Source organism: Schistocerca nitens, chromosome 2 (genome assembly GCF_023898315.1).
Source record: "Schistocerca nitens isolate TAMUIC-IGC-003100 chromosome 2, iqSchNite1.1, whole genome shotgun sequence".
In the NCBI taxonomy this organism is placed as follows: domain Eukaryota; kingdom Metazoa; phylum Arthropoda; class Insecta; order Orthoptera; family Acrididae; genus Schistocerca; species Schistocerca nitens.
Genome location: NC_064615.1, coordinates 614587569 through 614614107, shown reverse-complemented (window position 1 = coordinate 614614107; position 26539 = coordinate 614587569). Strand labels below are relative to the sequence as shown.

The 26539-nt window shown below is 37.5% G+C and overlaps 1 protein-coding gene across 2 annotated transcripts in view; it reads right to left on the bottom strand.

The window, feature by feature from the left end:
- Positions 1 to 26539, bottom strand: part of LOC126236703 (nuclear fragile X mental retardation-interacting protein 1) — a 142812-nt gene that overhangs the window by 40038 nt on the left and 76235 nt on the right. The window contains exons 3-5 of one of the 2 annotated variants that reach the window (XM_049946221.1): positions 24822 to 24964; positions 19596 to 19775; positions 4275 to 4463 (exon numbers count right to left, since the gene is read on the bottom strand). In XM_049946221.1, the coding sequence (XP_049802178.1) occupies positions 4275 to 4463; positions 19596 to 19775; positions 24822 to 24964 (512 nt within the window). The remainder of the gene's footprint in view (positions 1 to 4274; positions 4464 to 19595; positions 19776 to 24821; positions 24965 to 26539) is intronic. The other variant, XM_049946222.1, reaches the window with a different exon arrangement.

The following is a 26539-nucleotide window of genomic DNA, read 5'->3' as shown; positions in this document are numbered from 1 at the left end:
TCAATTTGAACTATGCATTGATCGAAAAAAGACCAGAATGGGCCAGAAGACATGGCAAAGTAATTTTTTTACACGACAATGCACCTGCACACAAAGCAAAACTGGTTCAAGATACAATCAAAACACTTGGCTGGGAGCTGCTACCCCACCCGCCGTATTCACCAGACTTGGCCCCTTTCTTTTCTTCAATGGGACACGCATTGGCTGAGGAACACTTCGTTCCTATGAAGAAGTCGAAAATTGGTTTGCTTCAAAAGACGAACATTTCTATTGGCGTGGTGTCCACAAATTGCCAGAAAGGTGGTCAAAATGTATAGAAAGCAACGGTCAGTACTTTGAAAAAAATGTTTTTACTTTTCAATTCAAAATTAGTGTTTCATTTTAATTTAAAAAAAAAAAAAAGGCTCATTTCATACCGGTACACTTGGTATAACAGCCATTCCTGATTTTGGTCCTGATTCCCAGAATAAAAGAGATTACCTCCAACAGTAGAAAACACTCCACTGTCACACCACTACATTTCTATTATACATGGGATATCAGTATTTAGCCTTGTTATTTCCTGGATGACATCTATTTTTCTGCTTCATATACACTTCAAGTAGTCTGTGTTCCAACACTGATTTTCTTCCTTGTATTTCACTTTAATGAGGATCCACTCAAAACTGTTCCCCTGGAGTTCCAATTGGGGAACTATTTCAAATTCCCAAATGTCTAGAGATGAATGCATCCACGTGGTTCTCTAGGAATTCTGTTGGGGTAGTATCCTATTGCATTCCCACACAATGTCAGCTGTTCTTATCATGGAGGCAGATGCTGTAAGCAGCTGCACACTTTGGACCAGATTCTGCTGCTGCTGCTGTGCCTGTTGGTCTGCAGGAGGTATTAATCTTCCTACTTTCCAGCATATCAAGGAGGGATCCCCAGGTGATGGAAAACAGACATAGAATACATAAGAACATTTTAAGAGGAAAGGACAGGTGGCTGGCCATGACATTGGTCGAGGCATCATCCTGGAATTTAACTGAATTTTTTTTAGGAAAAGTACAGAAAATAAAACTAGGATCGCAGGTTAGCGAAAATTTCCACTCTCCCACATACCAGGTCACTGACTTAACAATTACACTGCCTCATTCAGTTGGTCCCTATTGTTAAACAGCTATGCTTGCCTCTACCAGGTCCTTTAAATGGCATATCTAAAAAAAATTTCATAATTTTGAGGTAAAACTTCGGAGGCAAAAAAGAAAAGACAATAAATAAAAATTTGTAGAGGTAGGAGGTTTTTTTTTTAATTCTATCTATAAAGGAAGGAAATGTCACACACTAACAGCTGGATATACATAAAATTATCTTCCTGTAAGCAATTACTTTTCTTCTGGCATGGTACAGACTATTCTAATTATCTCTGAGAAAATAAAACTGATGGTTGGGTCAGTACCCAAGCACAAATGCCGGTACTTTAATTAGAATTTCACTTAACATTAGAGTTGAATCATAATAATAATTTCAAGGAATCAATGGCCTGGTGCAAGTCTTTCAATGCCACATCAATGACTTTAATGTCCAAACCTATCCCACTAATGCCGCTAAGGAAAGGTTCAATAAGGAATCTGAACCACGTGTCATTCCTGCCAAATCTTCACATCACTGAGAAGTTAAATGCACAAAGAAAAAATTCGTGGACCCAGATTCAATTCTGCAACCTTTCAGTTTTCAGCAGTTTTCAGGCCCACACTCTACTGCTAGACCACCCGACCCAAACTGAGATGGATTGATTGAAAGATTCATTTGAACATAGAGTCAACTAACTAGAGCTGAAATTCCATAGATGCTGTAGAACTTTACATATAACTATTATTTATGTATTGGGTTAAGTTTTGTGTTCATAAATATATAACAGGCAATATTAGCAGTGGCTTGGTCTTTGCTGTATGTCTCAGTTCAGCCAAGATCGTTTTGTGCTGTTGATGTAGGATGTCTTTTTAAGAATTCTGCCTGTTTCTCGGGCCAAAATGAAATGGCCTCATAAGATGATACTTAATGTATTGAGATCAGTTCCCTTTTGTATGATCTCCACAACATGATTGGATTTATGCAATGTGATGTGTGAATTACCCCCATTTCTTTGTCATCCATCCCCATGCTTCTCCTGAACTGTCCACAGTTTTCTGTATGATCTCCAATCCCAAGAACAGTAGCTGATGGCAAGACATATTGTTCAGGACAGATTTATTCGTTTCTGGACTTGAGAGTGTTTGTTTCCAACCTTTCAATGATTTTGAGGCAGGATTTCACAACTTCCTGAACTTAAGCAAGCATCTCTGCTGACAAGAGTTGAAATTGATAACATTTTCCAAATTACTGCATACATGCCAATATTTTTGTTTTACTGTAACTCATGGTGTGCTCAAGCAGTAGACAGTGTTCAGTGACAGCTGATTTTCTCACTTTGTCTTTTTCATAATCTTTTGATACATTTTCAGGAACAAATTTTAACAGTATAAATGAGATCTGTTAATTTCTGCGATCCCCTGAAAGTTTGTTGGTAATAATGATCATAGTTAATAACATTTACTCAAGCATCATGTGCACCTTAGCTTGCCCCCCCCCCCCCCCCCCACACCTTCCTCCCCCTCCCCCCCCCCCCCCCCAAGTGCTTATTATGATGGTTCAATATCTCAATTTAACTAAACTTATTTAAGAGAGTTCACGAAACATAATGTACAAAATATCCTAGCATTTTTCTGGTGTACCGTATTTACTCGAATCTAAGCCGCATTTTTTTTCCGGTTTTTGTAATCCAAAAAACCCCCTGTGGCTTAGAATCGAGTGCAACGCAAGCGAAAGTTCTGAAAAATGTTGGTAGGTGCCGCCACAACTAACTTCTGCCGTCGAATATATGTAGTGCTACACAGGCATGCTTTGTAGGCACTATGATAAATACTGGCGCCAAAACCTCTGCGTCAGTAAATAATTTTTTTTTAAAAAAAAGGTGGAAGACGAGCTTTTTTCCTCCGCACCGAGTTTAGACGACTGCATCTTCATACATTATCCAACGAAGTAAATACAAGTTCCGTATTGTTCATCTTCGAATGTAGCAGAATTTCAATGTACTACGAAAATCCGACTGGCAAGACTGTTTGGGATGTTTGTCAATATGGCCTACTCTAGGTTCTGAATTTTTTCCTACCTGTGAGAAGAGATGGTTGCTAATAGGAACCTGATGAAATTTGAATCACATGCAGTATTCTCTTCACCATAAGACTAATACGAATATAAACATTTTGCCATGTATTCTTTCGTGTTTGCTGCTATCTCATTTAAATCCTGTCTGCCTAATAAACTACGAAACTAGAGTGAGACAACAGCAAACACGCAGGAATATACATATCATGTTATGTTTATATTCGTATCACTCATATTCCTAATATTGATACAGTCAGAAATGAAGCACGGCAATTGACTAGACTTTTAAATCTAAGATGACTAATTTCTGTGCAGAACTTGATGTACTAAAGAAGCGGCCACAAAGATTTTCAAACGGATAAAAATTTTCGCCTAACTCTCGTTCAGAACATGTTCTATCATAAGCGCAGTCTATTATTTGGTTCTTGTTGATCATTATCAAACAAAGCAGCAGTGTAAGTAACAACAAATAGCAGTCTCTTGCCATTGTTTCGCTAATGAGGCGATTCCTCTCTCTTTCTTTTTTAATTGTAAGCGGCAATAGCGCGCACAAAAGAAAGCCATGCCGCAAGCGGTAAACATGCACTATCAGCATGCAACAAACAATGCATGACACAGTAAACTAATGCATTTTCAGCTTAGTGACGTAAACACCTATAACAAAGAAAATGGCACTTATCGGATCAAAGCAAAGTAAGCAATCGATTGAAATAGGATGAAGCACGTGAAAAAGGAAGGGTACCCGTATAAATACGGTCGGAGCACCTGACGCATAGCAATAGCTACCTGGTAAAGCTTTACTGATAAGCTTACGACTCGAACCAAACTGCTGTAGCTGTATCGTCATTCATTCGACCTAAATTGTGTCTCATATTACAATGGACCAACTTTGTTTCGATTTGGAGGTGCGGCCTAAAACTTTTATCTCCCCTTGAATTTCGTGTCTCAAATTTCAGGTGCGGCTTAGATTCGGGAAATTTTTTTTCCCCTTCATTTCTGGTCTCATTTTTCAGGTGCGGCTTAGATTTGAGTGCGGCTTAGATTCGAGTAAATACGGTAAATGAGAGGCAAAATGGGAGTCTGCATACCTTCAGAATCAGATGCTCCAGATGCATACATTCCCATTATATTGCTTAGAGCTGTACTCACAGTCACAATAGGACCTGTAAAATCCTTTGTTTCAGCTTTGTTCTCCTGGTTTGCATCCCACTCATCATCACTAAACTTCTTTTCTTCTTTCTCATTTTCAGGCTCTTCATTTTCATGACTGAAAGCAACTAAAAAATCACCATTTGTTCAAGTTTTATTTCAACTGAGAGTCAAAAACTGAACTAAAATATTTTGATGAGTAACAAGAGTATCTAAAGCACTTAAAACAAAGACTATAAAAATGAACATAATTAGTTCTAAGAATAGTGCTCTGTGAATGTATAAAGCCACAAAGTGGTCAATACTTTGTGTAATACCAGGAAACTACTTGGAAATATCATATATTGCTTAAAGACATCAAAAGATCATATCAAAATATGGAAACTTTATTTATTCAATACAACAAGGATTGCCTGTTTAAGATGACAAAAATAAAACAACAAAGCAGCTATTACTCCAGTCTGGATTACATACATAGACGGATGACCCACTTCAGTACATTATGTTGTACATTTTGTAGCGATATGAAGATGGTCATAATAAACGGAAACCAGTTATTAAATTATCAGATAAATGAATCCAGTAAAGTTTCTAAAATCTCCTTGTTAAAATCTCCTAGTACATAGAAAACAATGAATGTGAAAACTGAAGAGTATTCAGGATACAACAAGACAGCACTATGAGAAAATGTTGGTGACTGCACCACAGATGCCTTCATAGAACATTTTTAGTAAGACATGTAGTAAAGAAACTGATGAGTCAATAGAAGCAATGAATTTAGCTAAAACGTGTAATTAATTTTCCTTGTGGAATATAGCAATTTGATGTACTGAAAGCAGCCTCAAAGCTCAAGTTACAATCATCTAGTGTGTGGATTGACATATAATCCCAATTCCTTAAAGAATCCAGAAATGAATTAATAAAACTATTAACACAAAGAAGAAAAACCAAAGTTGATTTATCGTACCCTCCGAAAAGGGTTATTTGAATAAATAAATAAATAAATAATAAAAATACTGAAATAGTTAATAAGTCACTGGGACTTTTCTGGATTTATTGAAGACAGCTGAATCTGAAAAATTCAGTACTTTTAAGCAAATTAGAAAGTTGCAGTATAAAAGGAGTGGCACGAAAGTTTCTTACTTTCTTATCTGTGTGATAGAACACAGCACGAAACTTCATTTTAAGAATGAAGGAAGATTCTAACAGTAAAATAAACATACAAGTTTCTCAACTGTAGTGTCATACACAGAGATAATACTGAACATTTTTGTTTCTCATATGTTCTTGTGACACAAAGTGGTGACCTAGAATATCAGGGGATTAGCAAAAGAAGAAGAAAACTTAGCAGACTTCTTGAAAAATATTTGAACAGACATCACAGCAATAAATGAAACAAAGAAGAAATTATGAGGAAACAAATACTAACAAAGAGATAGAGGGGCTGGCCAGTACTTACCTCAGCTCAGTACAGCCGATAGATAACACAAAACAGAACAGAAAATTTACATTCCATTCTTTGGCTTCCCTCTGACAACCATGCCTCCATCTTTGCTACCCTCCATGTTTACCTTTCCCTGTTGCTTCATAACCTGGGTTGTGAGTAACTAAATCCACTTTCCCTTCTTCCCTTTTTTCCCCTCTCTCCTCCCTGATGAAGGAACAAAATTCCGAAAACAGGAATGTAAATTTTCTGTTCTGTTTTGTGTTATCTATTGGCTGTACTGAGCTGAGGTAAGTACTGGCCAGCCCCTCTATCTCTTTGTTAGTATTTGTTTCACATCTTTGTATGAGATTTTCCATTAATCATTTAAATTATGAGGAAATAAAATTATAGGCAACTATCTGATGCTCTGCAGTGGAACAGCTCCATAAGAGATCCAATACAGGTGTAGCAATTTATGTTCACAACAACTGGGGAGAGAAAATAAGACAACTACATTAGTAATACAATCATAGTGCTGAACATCCTGGAGGAAAGAAGAAATCTGTCAGTGACTGGAGTCTATTCCCCTAAGGAGTCAAAAATTGCTGAGTCCACATATTTTCGTAACATCCTCCAAGAAATGCTACATAGATATAACAATAAACACCAAACAATACTTCTGTGGGATATCTTCATCTCATAAGTAATGAGAAGAATGGAGGAGAAAACTGTAAACAAAAACAAGAGGTAGCACAGAGATTTTGCTGTTTTTAATACATTAAAAAGAGCAAACATATTCTTTCAGAATGAAGACATTCACAAATTTTACAAGCCCAGGGAGAAGATACAGGTTACCATAGAATATGTGATAACACATGATAAACTTGAGGGAATAGTAAGACACACAAGAGTTTTTACAGGATATGATGTGGGGTCATATCATTTTATAGTAATATCCCAAATAGACAGGTTCATAAAACTGAAGAAAAAACAAACGAAGTTCACATACAGTAGACTTGCTTAACAAAGACAGTGTCAGGGACCTGTATCAAAGAAAATCAAACAGGTATCTGCAGCAGACAAATGCAGTAGAACATATTGGGCAGGAATCGAACAATACAAGAAAAGCAATAATGAAGGCTGCTGATGAAGCACTGGGTAAGTAGAAAATTATACGATGGAAATGGGACCTCAAAATCTGGACACTAGCCCTTGAATTACAAATAAATCTCAAACAAGATTATCTCCATTATTTTAACAACTTTGGAGAAGAAAATCATTGGATTTACAAACAGAAGAGGAACACCACTAAAAAGGTAGCAAAAGATGGGAACAGTTTGTAAGTACAATCAAAGATGACATCCACAAAAGATGAGCACTACCTACAAGAAAATGAAAATGCTTTACAAATAGACAGATAAAGAAATAGAAATAAGTGACACAGAAAAACGGCACTGGATTAAACACTACAAATACCTTTGGTATGCAGCCAGGCAGATAGGAAATGGGGAAACTGAATAAACAGGCTTGTAAAGTGTGGCTGATTTATGCACAGAAGAGGATGTGGAAGCTATGGTGGCCTTGAAAAAAAGGAAAACTACAGGCACGGACAGCATGAACAATGAATTTGTAAAATATGGTGGAATCTTTCTCCACATGAGGCTCCTAAATCCATTCAACCTATTTTGGAAAAGAAGTGTCACACCAAGAACAAGGCAACAAGCAAAAGTTGTGTCATGTATAAAAAGGAGAGAGAAATAACTGCCAAAATCATAGATGGATTAGCTTACTAGAAGCAGCACACAAGGTTTACATTAGGGTCCTGAATAGTGGATTAAAAGTAATATCAAAGTGCTTATTAAGTGAAGTACAAGAGTACCTGTATAGAAAGATCGGCAACAGATACAGTATTTATAATAAAGTAGATCACTGAGCAACACACAGAATTCAATCGAGACACCCATTTAGCATCTGATGATTTAGAATAGACCCTTCATGAAGTTAACTCAGATGAACTGAGAAGCACCATGAAGAAAAAAGGTTCCATTTAATAAACACTTTAAGAAGGCTAATACAATAATCATGTTACATACAAATGGAAAACTAAATGAGATTTTCGCTCTGCAGTGGAGTGTGCACTGATATGAAACTTCCGGGCAGATTAAAAATGTGTGCCGGACCAAGACTCTAACTCGAGTAGGAAGGAGACAAGGTACTGGCAGAATTGAAGCTGTGAGGGCAGGTCGTGAGTCATGCTTGGGTAGCTCAGTTGGTAGAGCACTTGCCCACGGAAGGCAAAGGTCCCGAGTTCGAGTCTTGGTCCAGCACACAGTTTTAATCTGCCAGGAAGTTACAAATGGAAATCTCTAATACAGAGGTGGGGGGAGGGGGGGAGAACTAAAATGGCTTTTATAAAATAGGACCCCATAAGAATGTAAATAGTGCTGAGCAATATAGCAGTAAAACAGGTCAGCCATTTTAATTATCTAGAATCTGATATCATACCTTACGAAAAAGATGGTGATTTATTATTTGATCAAATCATACCTGGAGAGGAGATTTGGGTCAAACATGTGGACTGCAAGATCAAATTGAAGTTTATGGACTGGAGCACACAAATTTCCTCCAAAAACAAAGAAAATGCTAGAAAAATTATCTACAAGAATGGTTATGGTGATTGTTTTTTGGGACAGGAAAGATGCACTTCTTGTTGATTTTCTTGAGTGTGCACAACAATCAATTCTGGAAGTTATTGTCAAATTTTGGAAAACTATGAAGAGCAATTCAGAATAAACACAGAGGAAAGTTGAACTCCAAAATTTTTTTCTTGGATGAAAACACTTGACCACACACAGCAAATTGCTCTAGAGAAGTGTTCGATGCTTTCAAGTGGGAGGTATTTCCTCATACCCCGTATAGTCTGGATCTTGCACTCAGTGACTACCACCCATTTTCAATGATGAAGATTTGGCTCACAACAGATGCAGAAGTGAAAGGGGTGGGGGGGGTGGGGGTGGGGGGGGGTTGACTACCCAGTTAAAGTCTCAGGTGGCTGAATTTTATGACAACAGAATTTCAAATCTCTTCTGCCGCTATGATAAGTGCATAAATTTGCGTGAAGACTATGCTGAAAGGTAGTATATAAGTGTCGCTTTCAAATGAATACAGCAGTTTTTTCCTGTACTACTACTTTTTTGTTTCGCAACACCAAAATATATTCTGGATAGTCCTCCTTTGATCCTGCCCATAGTCGACAGTGACTATGAAGTTATTCTGGTGTTAGATTTACTGGTTGCCAAAGTTGACTTGAATGTTATTTAGTGGAATTAGATGGAGCACTTTTTCATCTTGGCATCACAGTCAGAAAACTATTACTGTCACAAGGAATACCCAAGATGTTGGGTGGACTGCCTAAACTCCATACTAGATTCCTTAAAGTCAACTTGCAGGATATCACAACTGAAGGTACTGGGAAGTTAATTTAGGCTGAAGTAGGAGCTGACCTGCTGCTGAATTCATTGCATATGGTTGAACCTTTGTCTGACAATGAAGAAGTGGGTAAAATGAAATGTTTTGCACGGTGTAGTTTATCCTAAATACAGGAACCTGAAGGAACCAAAATAATGCCTGTCGGTGCTGATAACTTCAGCACGGAAGAAGTACAGCTATCATGTGGTACTCTGATAGCTAATTTGGAAATATTAGACAAAGAAGAATTTGACAATGTTTCCACGTAAAATCACGCAACACCAAGACAGTCTATCAATTTGACTGCACCAAGGAGAAAAGTAGCACATCTAAAGAGACCGGACGATGAGGACAGGAAAGGCTTTAAGAATAATATATAGGATTGTTTAATTATCCTGGCCTATTGTCTGCCTCGTCGCTAATTCAACATCATATCCTCAAGGGAAATGAAGTGTCTATCTATAAGAAACCATATAGAGACCCACAGAAACTATAGCCTGTCATGAAATAATTTATAATGCAGTGACTTCAAGATAGAATCACTGCAACAAGCAACAGCCCCTAGTCAGCACCTGTTGTCACGGTCCTAAAGCAATCACCAGGTGGCAGCAAAGCATAGAAGTTCTCTTTCGACTACCACTATTTAAAGCAGCAGATGCCTAGCCTATGCCGAATACTGAGTGTATCAAAGAGGTCTTTCCTATTTTGAAAATTCATCCAAACTTATTCATATGCCTTACGAACTTAGTCTTGGTGTCATCTTGAAGGAATATAGATCAAGTTTTGACTCACTTGGTATGTTAGTATACCACTGTGCCATCACAACTGCTACCGGCAATTGCAGCAAGGATTGCTGCCTTTACCGGTCCCAAGAATGCTCAGCATTTGTTTTGGTTTAATGAATTGAGTTCTATGACAACTGTGCAATGTAATTTTTGTACGGAGTATGGCAAGATCCAGTATACCCACTATTTATGGGTGGCATAAGTGATTTATGGAAAATGGATGTTTAGTAAGACATAAATTCTCAGGTCATCCCTGTGTCTGACAGTACCATAAAACAAGTGAGACAAAGCTTTGTAAATAGTCTTACATCGACCCAGTGTGCTGCATGAGAGTTGCGTGTCCCACATATGACTGGAGTGTTTTCGGAAAAATCCCACCTCTCAAACCATAGAAGTTACAATAGTGCAAGAACTAAAAGACACTGATACGATTGTTCATAAGGACTTTTGTGTGGACATCTTACATCAGTTGGATGATGATGATTTCATTTGAGAGGTTATCTTTAATGATGAATCACCTTTCCAAAAAAAAAGTTAATAAACATAACTAAGATTTGGGGCAGTGAAAATCCAGAAAAATGAACATGAACATAGTAGTCCAAAACTGAAAGTATTTTTTGCATTGAGCAAGAGCAAAATTTACTGACCTTTCTTTTTATGAGAGAAAACTATCAATAAAATAATGTACTTAAGACATGCTGGAAAAGATTCAGACTAAAGTTGAGATCAAGTACGCAATGTAGTTTATGCAAGATAACACACCACCACACTACCTCCCTGACATCAGGAATTTCCTAAATGTCCGCTACCCATGAAAAAAGCACACCTTGGCCCATTCACTATGGTAAATGAATGGGTGAAGGAGTGATAACTGCATGGGTCCCATGTTCACCGGACCTCACACCTCTTGATTTTTTTCATTTGGGGATTTATCAAGGATGCTGTGTTTGTTCCAACACTGAGCTGCAGTTCACCTCACAATTGAACAACTCACACGTGAGATGGCGCAACAAGTTTGGCAAGAAATTGACTTCACATGAGATGTGTGCCACATGACCAGTGGAAATTACATTGAAGCTGTTTACATTTAAGGTAAAAAACTTCATATATTTTGCTATAAAATGACACCAAAACCATATCTGTAAGTTAAATGAACAAATCATCATTAGTTTTCAAACTTCTAAAGTTCTTTTTGATACAATCATTATAACAGAAATCCTAGATAGACTGGGTCACTTGTTATTTCACAACTATAGACCTATGAAGTGTGCACCATCAATTAGAGGTAGTGCCTGGAGATCATTCGAAAACAGCATTCTTAAATCCCAGCTAATTTCCAGCAAATTATTAGATGGTTTATTGCAAGACTACAACCAAAGTAATGCAGAGTCTATTTGGATGATTTGTTCTCCAACGAGATCCAGGATTTTTTATTTAAGTTTTAGTTTACATGCAGCACAGTTAACACGGTCTGGAAAATCCACCTGTTTTGCAAGAAGTCCATTGTTTACAACATATAATTAGCCAAAATAGTGTACATACCTATTAACAATTTGTTGATTTCATAAAAAAATTTCCAACACCCACCACTGTAAAAGAATTAGTCGTTCTAAGGCCTTGCAAATTTTTAGTGAAAACTGTTTCCAAGATTCACTGAAATTGCCAGATACCTCACCCAACTAAAAAAAAAAAGGAACAAAGTTTCATCGGTCATCTGATCATAGAACAGCTTTTCTGAAGCTGAAACGTCTATTAACAAGTACCACAGTTCTCACTTTCCATGACTATCAGAAACATTTTATACTGCATTGTGACTTTAGCAGCTTTGTCTTAGGTTGCAGGAACAAGAACTCGATGGACAAAAACACTCCTAGTGTGCACAACAAGGCAACTTAATAGAATTATTCAATAACTGAGACAGAAATTCCTGCATTAATATAAGGAACAACTTATTTCCAATGTTATTTATACAAATAATGTTTTAAAGTAATAACAGAGCATGCAGCACTCAAGTGCTTATTTAGACTTAAAGATCCAGCTAGTAGATGAACTACGATTTTGATTTTTAAGTAATACAATGGCCAGGGAAGTCATGAGCAACCACAGATATTCTCAGCTGTAAAATACTCACCGTGGAAAGCACTGGCATAAATGAGGATGAATGGAAAGAAGAAAAAGATTGTCAGCAGTTTGCCAGACAGCCACAATTCACCACAAAGACAGAGTGCTGTACAAAAAGATGGGTTGAAGATTATGCATAGAAATACCAGTGAAGCTAAGAACTGAGTTACTGATGCACACCCATGATTCAATTTAAGCCAGACACCTTGGTCAAAGGGCAATGGAACGTACATTACCACAACATTACTGGTGAATACTACACTGACAAGATGTCAATCAATCGTCGAAGGTACTCCTTGCGAGCAAAATGTGGAGCTCAGTCAAAAAAGGATTATGTTACAAAGATTACTCAAGGCAGATAAGCAACTTCAAATAATTTGAATGGACATCCTCATGTCACTTGCACTAACACCAGCAGGAAGCTGTTATGTATTGTAATAGTCAATCATTTTTCATGTTTCGTTTCTGTGACAGCTATACCAAACCAGCAGCCAGAGACAGTAGCCATAAGATAGTGAATCGGTGGATACTAAAATTCAGATTGCTGAAACAGTTATTACTGAACAAGGAACAAATTTGAGGTCCAATTTAATGAAGCACTTCTGACAGTTATTGCACATTAAGATACTTTGGACTAGTGTTTCACACCCACAGCTAAACAGTCAACAGAGAGAGTCCATCATACCACTGCAGAAATGCTAAACTATTATGTTAACTCACATCATAGTGACTGGGATGATCTACTTCTGTACATCACAGGGATGTATAATTCGAAAATCCAAAGACAGAACCCATAATAAGAAAGAAGTGTTACGTAAGTATTACATAGGCCAATCGGTTATGATGACCAACCTATGTGTACCACAGGAAAGACTGAGAGTTTGTGACACATTATCATGCTCCCTCTTAAGTGATAGAAATTACATCACCAGTTTACATCAAATGCAGCTTCCAACCTGCCCCACAACTATTCACATAAGTTGCATTCATCACTACAAGGGAGCCTTCACTGTTGGCAACATTTTTAGAAGAGGGGAGGGGTCATGAGCAGGAATAATAAACTAGGAATAATACACTAACAACAGGATTTTCTCTTCCTTTAGGCATATGGTTCTTCCCCGCAACAAGAAGCAGCAGTTTCAGCACCAGGTATTGGGCTTTGAACAAAGAGGAAAAGGAATACAGGAATCTTCGGTGTAATACGTGTACTATGCTGTAGGAGGAGGGCAGAAGCCTTCAAGGTACATCCTCTAACATGTGGTGTTTTGTCTATATGACAACCAGACATGTTAATGTCAGGTCATAAGTGGACCCTAAGGTTAGGCTGCAATCTTTGGGCCTATGAGACAAACAAGACTCAGTGATATGCATGGAGAGTGTCAGCTGCTGTGATCAGCTTTTGCACAACTTTTCAAGCAAGGTTGACAAAGTGCAACCCAGCGAACAGAAGGTCAGGGCTTGTTACTCAGTGGTGCCTAATGTGATGTATCTGGACTGACCTTCCGATTTCTTGCCACCATAAAAGGAACTAACCTCCAAAATGTAACTCGCATGCTGATTTATGTATCTGACCTACCCCTAGAAACTCTACCCACAGAAAATCCAAATTAGCTAAATCACATATTACATCCGACTCTCCTTGCCTCCTGAGACCTAATGTTGACTCTGAAAAATGGTCACACACCTCAATGGAACACGTTTTAGACTGCGTACGAAAGTACTATACTGAACATCAACAACAACTAGCAACTATAGAACCCTCAACCTCAGCTGCCTGTATGAATTTAGCAGTGACAGAAATTGTATGCTACTAATTCAAGCACAAATCAGTCCCAATCCCATCTTTGCCTATCTTCAACCTAAGTGTTCAAACAACTCATAACAGCATCAATAAGAAGCAGTTCAATGACGGTCAAAGTGAACCATGAACAAAGACCTCTTTGGAGAGCCAAGTGCTAGTGAAGTCAGGCAGAAAGTGTAAATAGTGCAAAGGATAAAGTGACACTGTGAGTGAAGGTGGGAGTGTGAAGTCTAAGTAGTTATAAATAAACCAATGTCTATGTTTCAGCAAAATCCAAGAGCAGATTTTTTTTCCTTAGGGGGTAGGAATTGTAAAGGGAAAAAGTTATATCCAGACTTGGATGATGATGATGATGATGTTGATGCTGATCAACATCTGTATCAATGCTGGTATGGATTGAAGGAAATGTAACTGTAACTGATGATATTACTTTGTATTACAATTATTAATAAAGTGTGATCTGTAGCATCAGCCACTAACCAGACAAGGCTTTTAGGAATAAAATTCCCATTTGTTAAAAGCAATTTCATTTTGATTTAATCAGTTACTCCCTGGCAACTACTTCCACGCTTACATAGTGTGATTAAATGTGTTAATGTTCTTGATGAATCGCTAGTAAATAAAGTAAATTCTTAAGAAAAAGTTTTGAAAGTAAACTCATGGTTCACATCAAATCTCTGACATCGCTGCAGTTGGAAAAACATCCTGCATGAATGGGACCAGCGGTGACTGAAGAGAATCATTCAAGGTGACATAAGTGCAACCCTTCCGCAAATTGCTGCAGATTTCAATGCTGTGCCATCAACAAGTGTCAGTGTGCACATAATTCAACGAAACATCATCAATATGGGCTTTTGGAGATGAAGGCCCACTCGTGTACCCTTGACAACTGCACAACACAAAGCTTTACACCTCACCTGAGCCCTTCAACACCGACATTGGACTGTTGATGACTGGAAACATGTTGCCTGATCAGGCGAGTCTTGTTTCAAATTGTATCAAGCGCACGGACATGTAAGGGTATGGAGACAACCTCATGAATCAGCATGTCAGCTGGGGACTGTTCAATCTGGCGGAGGCTTTGTAATGGTGTGGGGTGTGTGCAGTTGGATTGATATGGAACCCCCGACACGTCTAGATATGACTCTGACAGGTGACAAGTACATATGTGTCCTGTCTAATCACCTGCATCCATTCATGTCCATTGTGCATTCCGGCAGACTTGGGCAATTGCAGCAGGACAATGCGACACCCGCCTCATCCAGTATTGCTACAGAGCGGCTCCAGGAACACTCTCTTGAGTTTAAATACTTCCACTGGCCACCAAACTCCCCAGACATGAAAATTATTGCACGTATCTGGGATGCCTTACGACGTGCTGTTCAGAAAACATCTCAACCCCCTTGTACTCTTACGGATTTATGAACAGCCCTGCAGGATTCGTGGTGTCAGTTCCCTCAAGCACGGCTTCAGACATTAGTCAAGTTTATGCCCTGTTGTGTTGTGGCACTTCTGTGTGTTCGTGGGGGCCCTACAAGACATTAAGCAAGTATACCAGTTTTTTTGGCTCCTCAGTGTTTTAGATACTTTGAAATTTATGATTTATATAGCTAAATAAAATTAAATTACAATGCTAAGTAAAAAAACACAGAATCCTCTGAGATTTTATGAAATTTCTGTAATTCGCTGAGACTTCCCTGATTCTTCCAGGTAAAACATAATTCTCTGAGAATTCCAGGTTTTCCAGAAGAATTGCCACTCTGAAGATGCACACACCAGCAGAAACTTGGAGCCGACATCTTCTTCAGTGATTAAGTTTGTTTTCATTTAAACAGGAGGGAGAATCGACATAACACCATTCACTGGAGAAACAACAATCCGCATCTCACTGTCGAGGCATATGGTCCAACTAATTCTAGGATAAATGTGTGGTGTGGCATACAGAGGGATGTCGTTACTGACCCAATATTGTTCAACAGTATTCTCAATGCTGCATGCTACTGACATCATCTTGAGGAAACATTACTACCCTATTTGGACGATCTGCCTTTTCTATGGAAATGTAGGTTTTTCTTTCAGCATGATGGTGCACCTATACACTTCAGACAAAATGTTTGCTGGACCCTAAATAAGGTTCTCTTTGGGTGTTGGACAGGTAGACGGGTTCTGGTGGAATGTCCACCTAGGTTGCCAGACCTGACACCACTGGACTCAAGTCTACAGTGTACACCAACACACCAAGAACATTAACTGACCAGCAGAAGAATATCACTAAAGCCTGTACAGAAATACCAACAGTGACGTTACAGCCAGTGTCCAGCAGTGTCCATTGCTGGAGCAGGATGACAGTCAGGCTGAACACCTTCTGTATTAGAGGTACGTGGGAACAACTCACCGAGGATGGCAATTCCATTGAACTAGGCCTACTAAGTTTCAGGTCATCACTGATGAATGACACAACATTTTGTGCATACGATTAAAGCATATTTATAGCGTCCATTTCATTCTTTGCATTATCACTATCTCTACTAATTACTTGTAGACATTGTCCTATGGAACATTACTTTTGACTCAACCCTCATAAGAAAAGAGAAGTGGAGAAATGAATAGAGCAGCGGAAAGGCAGCTGTCAAAGTGGATAAATGATAAGATCAATGCTACAGAACATGCTTTGTAGCCATAAAACCATGAGATTCAAGTTGATAGGACACAGGTCTTAGTATACACTGGTGGGAACTATGATAGGATGTAGAGTGAGGCAGTAGACATCATCAACTTAGTTCCTACCAGGAAGAGGTATTAAAGTCAATTGTATCTGGCTTCTGTACTGAAGAGGAAGTTCACCAGTCTTCAACTATGGGATGGTATTAGGCAGTGTATCCATGAATCAAAAATGGTCAGCCATGTTTGAATTTTTTTTTTTTTTTAATGTGATTTACCCCACTCTTGCTGCAAGTGTAGCTCATCACACGATTTCACCTTAGTCAGCATCAAGCCACTGTATGTAGTAAATTTAAGCATGACACTCTCTGCAGATGGTAAAGAAATATTTGATTTACCAAGAAAATCAATTGCATCATTGCAATTTTAACAATTATGAACAATTAATTCTAGAACATTACCACAGGCCACTACTTTTGATCCTAATCACATTGCTCTAAATAACCCGATGGCCTGCAAAGTAGTAGTTGGGATTCAGTAGAATCAAAGGAGGATTTTGAGCATCCAATCCGAGACTGTTCAGTTATTATGGAATGGTTCTAAGTGAAATGTGACTCAAGAATCTGAAGCAATCTTTGAATGAAGGGCAACCCATTTTTCCACTGACCATTGATAGATCCAGAAATCTCATTCTCCTCTAACTGTCATACACTGTATTCAAGCCGCTTGTAACCTGTTAACAACAGTTTCATTATGACCATGCGCTTTATCTCACAAAGCACATTACTTTCATTGAAAAAATTATTTGCTGTAGCTAATAATAAATAATAAATCTGTAAAATAATCATGTCTGTCTGCCTGCCTTTGAACATGCTAATCTCCACAACTAATAGATGAATTTTCGTTGTGTTTTTGCAGGTAACTTAAGAATAGTTCGGGGCACCGTATAGGCTTTATTTTATCAAAATCGAACCATGGTAAAAAAGGTTTCCATGAATATTATGGAAATGTATGTATATATGTATGTTCCACATCTCCTCCAAATGCACTGGACCAATTTCACCTGATACACACATCACTTTCTATCTAGAAATAATTGCTGTGGGAGTAAGAACAACCTATCTATCAAGGTGGTGGGGGTGAAGAAATAGTGCAAGTCACAACAAGTAAATACCCACATTTTCTTCACTCAGCATTTGAGAACGAGAGCACTTAGTGAATTGCAATTAAATTTGCACAAAAAACTTTACAAAAGTTTTACTCACTGACACCCCCCAAATAATGATGAAATGGAAAAAGTTTATTGCTTACTGGCAACTGATCTTGTTGCATGTACAGCAGCTTACATACTCACTATCATTCATCATAACAAAATTGAAGATATGTGAGAACAGTCATGGATAACCTCTGGTACACATATGGGAATGATCAAAACATTAGTATGGGTGGGAAAACTTGACTTAAGCGATAACATGGTAAATAATGCAAAATTAGCAGTTTTTAGCTCAATAATATGAAAATGGTGGTTTTTATGATATATTGAAGTTTTAATAATTTTCTCATATGAAAATATTAGAAATCTGAGGACAGGAGTTTTTTTAACATTTGAAACTGTTACTTCTTAAATGTTAAAACTGCATTTAGTATGCTCATCTCCTCAAGGCTAAGTTTCATGTGTAACCTTCAAAATGGTTGTTCATTTCATGTGTAATGAACTTGGCTTTGAGGACAAAAATAGCACTGACATTGGCAAAAAATACAAACCATTCTGGCAGAAACCAACACCCATTCTGGCAGAAACCAACGCCAATTTGGAAAAAAAAGAACAAACCAAATTTGGAAAAAAGTGCTGAATTTGGCAAAAATGACATGGAAGTTGCCAAAATAAATTATACTGAATTTTGGAGAAAACACGGACTTTGGCAAAAAAATAATACCAAATGTGACAAAAACGCAACTATTTTAGCGGTAATACAACTAATTTGACATAAAATAACAATGAATCTAATAAAAAATAGCATTTGGCAAAAAGTAATGAAACAAAACACTTGGCGAAAGTAACAAAACAATACAAAACACTTGGCAAAAGTAACCAAACGAAACACTTGGCAAAAAGTAACATTGCATTTTTTTCTTTTTTCTTTTTTTGCTTCTACTTCATTCATAATGCGGGCACCTGATTATATCACATCACACATCCCTGACACAGAATATATAATTGTAAAATTCACCTTATGTTCGTTTTGATAGCAAGGATGCGATTGTCTTTTGTCTTTTTCCCACGCTGTTTTGAGATCGCAGTTTGATGACAATGACATCTAACCACATTTCAGCTGACGACCAGTCAATCACCTCACCTGAAGAGGGCTGAATGGTTGTCAGGTCGATTTTTCACTCTGCAGCAAAGTGTGTGCTGATATGAAACTTCCTGGGAGATTAAAACTGTGTGCCCGATTGAGACTAAAACTAGGGGACTTTTGCCTTTTGCGGGCAAGTGCTCTACCAAACGAGCTACCCAAGCATGTCTCACGAGCTTCTGTGAGGTCTGGAAGGTAGGAGAAAAGGTACTGGAGGAAGTAAGGCTGTGAGGATGGGTTGTGAGTGATGCTTGGGTAGCTCAGCTGGTGGAGCACTAGCCTGCAAAAGGCAAAGGTCCCGAGTTTGAGTCTCGGTCCAGCACACAGTTTTGATCTTCCAGGAAGTTTGATACCACTGTTCTTTGAGGGGGGAAAAAAAAAAAAAAAAAAAAAAAAAAAAAAAAAAAAAAAAAAAAAAAAAAAAAAAAAAAAACACTAATACAAATGAGTCATGTGCTCTTGTGATGATATGAAGATTCACATTCACTAAACATCCAAAAATATTGAAAATGAAACATCATGCAAATCAGTGAATCATTGTCTTCATTTTTAAGTGTTTAAAAGCTACTACCAACGAGAACTTTAATAATAATAATAATAATAATAATAATAATAAAAATAAAATTAAAATAAGACTGTACCTGTGCCAAGAAATGCAGGTAGTTTGCCTCTGCAGTTTCTATTCTCTTCTTCATCTGAATGATATGTCGTCGATATCTGCTGTCGTGTCTTTCGAGGGGCTCGGTTCATTTTTGCTGGTTTTGTATTGATAGTGTTATCAGCTCTGCTTGCTGATCTTTTTCCTCTCATATGTAGTGACCCTTTTTTTACATTGAAAAGAAAGAATTAATTAATTAAAACAGTTCAGGAACAACTGATGTTAAAATAATGTGTTTAATGTTATTTGTTCTGCAATGGTGCCATTCTAAGTTCACATATCATGAATCCCTCAGACTTACCCAGACTGAAATAATCCACACAGAAAGCAAAAATTAAAAATCTTTAAAAGGAAGGTAAGACATACCTCGAGCCCAGATTTTTATGTAATATCAACAAACAAAATACATTCATATTTTTGTAATGATAATGGATAACATATGTCAGGTAATATTGCTATCATGAACATATTTCATAAATATTTAACATAAAGCAATAATTTCAAGTGAAATCAACTTTTGAAAAACACTACATCCTACTGTTTTATCTTAATGCACATTTTAACATGCCAGAAACACAAAATGTACATTAAGAAGGTGCATTATAATTTTTGAAGTCTATCTTGCACAAATTAAAGAAAGTTAGTTTCAGTCACATCTGTTTACTAAAATGTTCATCTTCACTGCAGTTACCTTTCATTCTAATGGGCAATGAATGATCAGATACTTCTCCAAATTCTCTGCAGAATGTCACTAATCAAAAATAATGTTTTTGTGAAGAAAAATGATCTCTCCATCTCACAGGATATTAATAGTGAAACTTTTAGGGAACGACAGCTGGAGCATCTTGTCCCCCACTGAGGATATTGCAGATAGTAGTAAAACATAGTGTCAAACCTATTCACTGCCATCTGCTGAATGTCATCTTTAATGTCAGTTAGACATCCTCAACAACATCCGTAAAGGCAACCTGATGGATTCTAATTCTTTAATGTCTGTGGCAAGGAAGACAAATTTCATATGGATGTATGCCAGATTTCTGATTTTAGGTTCGGTGAAAGCATTTTGTGGCTCTCATGAGGAAACTGATGATTCTCTTGGAAATGAATCAATCATAGATATGACAGCATAAAAATGTTCGTTAAAAGAGCCAACAGCTTCGATCCACGCACCCCACCACATTACCATAGAGTAGGGCAACAAAGCTAGGTTTGGGAGCAATTTTTGAAAGAGACACACACACAAATCAGGACTTTGAGAAAGACTTTCTCTGTGCATGAAATTATCTTATTTACTTCTGGGTAGGTGCTTCACACTTTTTCAATGATCTGTTTCACTACATAGGCCAGACGATGAACTGGATTAAATATGGACAGAATACACGTAGGGTACTTGCCACCTTTGACAAGTTGGTTGCAGCATCTGAATAGATAACAACCTTCTTCTTCTTCTTCTTCTTCTTCTTCTTTTTAAACTCCTCAGACCCCGGCATTGAGACTGCCCATTCACAAAACGAGCTACTGTTGAATTATGTTTTGCATTCCAACACTTTGCAGAAAAGCAGTAATGGCTTTGAGGGTTATTTTCTGGAGAGTTTCCAAACAAAAAAAAACGCAATAAAGTGGCCACATATGCCCATGTTTCACTGACGACTAGCCATATATGGTGGTTACTTATGCAGGGTGATTTTGATAAATGGGCACAAACTGCAGGAAATGATCCTTGATGGATAGGGGTAAAATGAGGCACAATGACATATGGACAGAAATGCATTCAAGTTGAGGAACACCCACTTGAAGGTGAACCCAGAAGATCTTTTACTGTGACTAAGGTATCAGCACCGGGCAGTGACCCCTCAGCATGGGGTAAGCCGAACAACCATCTGGAATAGTCTCCTTGTCATCTGTCACTATCTGTATCACTTACAACGTGTGCAGGCATTATTCCAGTGGATTTAGCTCTATGATGATTGTTTTGTTGCTGGTTTGTCTCGTAGGCCACCACAATGCTGGGAGTTCTGTAATCCATCCTATTCACAGGTGAAACTATCTTTATGAGGGGCATTACCATTAACATTCACAACACTCATCTGTGGGCTACAAAGAATCTCCTTCATATTATGGCAGTGAACCATTAGTACTGGTTCAGCTTCAATATGTGGGCAGGGATTTGGCGACCGCCTTCTGGGACCAGTCATCCTTTCACAAAGCCTCAAAGGTGAAGTATATCTGACTTCCTACAGGTGGTCCTGCCTCCCCACTGGAAGACATGTCTTAAGTGATACAAAGGGTAATGTGGTTGCTACACGATGGTGTTAGAGCTCACTGCCCTCTTGAGTGTGAGGCTAGAACACTAGTACAGACTGGCAGTAAGTCCATACGATCTTTTTTTCTCCTTATCCTCTCAGAGGCAGTTTCTAGCGGTGTGCTTCCAATTAGAAAAATCACTGTTTTGTGCCACACACTTTTCAGAGCCTCTTGGTAACAAAAATGGAAATAGTTTTTCCTTAATGGCAATTCATCAGGAATCAGTTGGCTGCAGTACTTTTGTAGAAATGTGCAGTATTCAGGCATTTCTAGTTTATACAGTGTTATGTTTGCAGCAACAACAGTGGAGGACATATAATGGAAATATACATTTGTGGAGTTTGGTGTCTTTGGTATCCATATCAAAAACATTTGATTCTTACAATTGTACTGCTTTGTTCTTGGTGTGAACATCACCACGTATAAGTTACAGAAGTTGCGACCTCATGAAGCAACTGATCTGCTTACTGCATGCTTGATAGTGATCAATCACTCCATCAGTAGTGGAAAGTGTTGTCTATCATAATCCAAGATCTTAATTTTGATGCAGCAGGAGGCATCATGAACACACACACACACACACACACACACACACACACACACACACACACACACACAGAGAGAGAGTCATGAACTCATTATTTTTATAGACAATTTACTTACTGTCTTTAGCTGTTATGGTACATTAGATTTGGATATTTTTCAAAGGGCAGTCTACTAGGAGTGTGGGTAAATAAGAATGGTAAAAAAGCAATAATATGCAATTTTATGAGGTACAATGTGTAAATATATAATTATGTAATTCTTGTGAAACATGTAAAAATATGTAACAATAATATGAAACATATCAAAACTGGCAACATAATTACTGATCATTTACATTTTTCACCTTCACTTGATAAAGAACTTAATTTCTTTTACTGTGCATCATATTTACTGCACTGCATCAAATGAAGTAAAATGTTGCACAAAATTTTAAAGAGGCTGCAGAGGTAAAAAAGCATTGCGTAAACTTTGTGTATGACTGATTTTAGCTCATACATTGCAGTATATGAAATGTAATAAGATACTAAAATTTTATTTAAACTTTTTTATTTAAACTATTTATTTAAACTTGAGTTACTGATGTTTATATCCAATGGCCGGTTGGGAACAAAGCACCCTTTTCCAACCTTTGAATAGGGTATTATGGGGTCATAACAATCATCATATTTGATATACAGTTCAAGATAGTAAAACATGGTTTTTGCAAATGATAGAAGGCACATATGTTGTTGGTAAATTCTCATTTTTGTTATTAACCGAAATATGTACGTAACTTGTCTGCAACACTAAGAGGTCAGCAGTTAAGGGTGTATACATACATTAATAGCACTGTACGAAAATGCAAGTGGAGCACCTATACATGTCAACTGCAGTGAAAAAGTTAACATAAAGAAGGAAATGGATAATAATGATAAATATGACAACAACAACAACAACAACAACAACAATAATAATAATAATAATAATAAAGGACGATATTTGCAAAATAAAGGAAACATTGTGGGCTGATTATGAAGTCAGTGCTGTACAGTGAAATTTTTTCCATTGATCTTCTTTGAAAATATGCGAAGAAGGTGAGAACAAAGAGAAGAGAAGATGGATGGAAAAGGTTGAGGTAATAGGATTAGAGAGGGAGTGGGGAGGGAAGGGAGGTTACAGAGAGGGGGGAGAGATTGGAGTGAGAAACATAAAAAGGTAATTGAAAAGAGGATGTGTGACAACAGGGCAAGGGGGAGGATATCTGAGAGGATATTCAGGGGGAAGGTGGCTAAAACGTGGAGAGACAAGAGACAGTTGGGGAGGCAGAGAGACAAGACGGTAAGAACGTGACGAGGGGTGGAGATCCAAGGGAAGCAGGGAAGAGGAGAGAGCAGTGGCACATTATGTAGTGAGGCACCATCACAGGGAGCAAAAGTGGTAGGACCACATGGCACAGTGGAAGCTGTGGAGAGGCAATACGATTGGGTGGGGGCGGGGTAAATGGTTTGTAATATAAGAAATGAGAAAACTGGAAAACATATAAATAAAAAAATAATCAGTGTGTGGACAGAATATAATTGATTTACTGCATAAAATCCAAGACATGTTATTAGAATGGACAGTTTTGAGGATTTAAACTTTTTCTTTCACTCAAAAACTCTGTATGCAATTTTAACTACTTTTTGTTGACCCTTTACTTCTGGTCAGTGCAACAGTAACACAAAAAATTAATGTGTAAGTTATGGTGGTATTATCACATGTCTATTGTCTCATGTCTAATACTCCACATACAATAAGCCATCAACATTGAAAGTAAACATTTCTAGACATTTAAAACAACAGGAGATACCACAAACATGTTACACATTCAGGGGAAATCGAAATTTAGAGTACTGCAAACAAACCATCCTCAGTCACAGAAGACCTTCAATTTAAAGTGTATCCATATTCTCAAAACCAGATTCAATTCACTGACTTCAATAAACTTAATGAAAGATAATACACTCAGTAATCACTAAAAAATAACTTAGTACTAAGATGTCATGACTGCAAAAGAACATATACAATGTCAGAGTTATAATTATTAAGCATTTTCAAATTTCCTGTTTTTGTTTACAATGTAACATTCACATCAACCAAATGACTAGATTTTGTGTATGAAGAAAATATATTGTTCTATGAAATAAAACAGTTGATATTATTGTAATATCATTTTTACTCCACATCTCAACCACTCCTGTAACATTTTTTCATTTATCGTCACATTAATTTTGGCAAGACAGAGGTCTACCTTTTATTTAATTATATGGAAATTGTGATTCAGTGCTCTGAATTTGAATGTCTGCACTAACAAGAAGAAAAGCTCTGTACATGTAACTACCTCTCGATTCATTACGTCTTCCTCTTCTTACTGAAAAATCAGGGTTAAATCTAGTTTTCTGATCCTCTAACCTTTCACCTCGTTTCATTTTCTCCTCACGTTCCTTCTTCTGTTTCTCAATGTTTTCTTTAGTTGGATAACGTCTGTAAGAATAATGATCATAAAATGAGATAATTATATCATTATTACACTTAATCTAGCAGGAGATAACTTTCCAAAATGACATCTATATTTGTATGAATTTGGCACTATATTTTGCATCAAAATATCTCTTCTTAAAGGTTACTCACAAGTCGGGTACCCTTACAATGACCATTTTTTTTAATTGTACTGGTACCCTTACAATGACCATTTTTTTAATTGTACTGATTTATTAGCTAATAACACAACATGAAAATATTGCCTAGAAAAACTTTTACAGGGATCCAACAATGGTGGCCTGTTACCCGGTTTATATTTATAGACATCTCTTACACATAGACATGAAAATCAGAAGCTAATGTTCTAGAACAGTGTTCTGGGTAATTATGACCATTAATTTGCTAGGAGAGCACTGAGGAAAAAGAAGCACATGAAACAGTCCTTTATCCATGCTACCATTCTTCATCTGCTACAGAGCCTTCAGGATGACATACAGCTTAGTGCTGTATGCAGTAAGCTGGCTTGAAAGGCAAATGTTGATGAAATAGGCTGGTAAAATGACTGACAAGGAGACCTTACAGACTATGTTAACTGCTAGCACTATAATGTTATTCTTGAAAATAAATAAATAAAACACTAAAAAATGTTTTTGAAGAGTAGATAATTTCCGAGCACTGTGAAGTACAAAGCATTTACAACACCTAAAGTTACCTCTATATCTGTTGATAGCTCTACTTTCAAGATAATATGCTACATCCTCCCTACCAAGAAATCCTCAATCCAGCCACATATTACCCAGTTTGACTGTACTTTTGATAATAAGTGTACATGTGGTACAGAGTCAAATGCTTTCTGGAAATCAAGAAATACTGCAGCTACCCAGCTGTCTTGATCCATGGCTTTCAGGATGTCGTGTGAGAAAAGTGCAGTTTGGTTTTCACACGATCTATGTTTTCGAAATGCACACTGGCTGGCAAGGATGAGGTCATTCTGTTCAAGATACCTCATAATGTTTGAGCTAAGGTCATCTAACACTCTACAACAAATACATGTCAAACCTGTACTTTCTTCCAGCTACTGGACACAGTTTTTTGTTCGAGAGATTTACGATAGGTTATTGTTAACAGAGGGGCTGACTCAGCCATGAATTGAGTATAGAATCTGATAGGGACTCCACTGGGCCCTGGGGCTTTGTTCAGTTTTAGCGATTTCAGCTGTTTCTCAATGCCACTGACACTAATAGCTATATCACTCATCTTTTTTGTGGTACAAAATTAAATTTGGAGACTACTCCTGGGTTTCCCTTTGTAAAGAAACATTTGAAAACAAGAGTTAAGCATTTCAACTTTTGCTTTGCTACCCTCAGTTTCAGTTCCTGTCTCATCCATGATAGCCTGGACACTAACTTTGGTGCCTCTAACAGAATTTACACATGACCTGAATTTCTATGGGTTTTGTGAAAGATCATTTGACAATATTCTGCAACAGTAGTCACTGAAGACTTCATGGATTGCTCTCTTCACTGACAAACACGTTTCATTCAGCATCTCTGTATCTATAGCCCTGTGCTTTGTTTT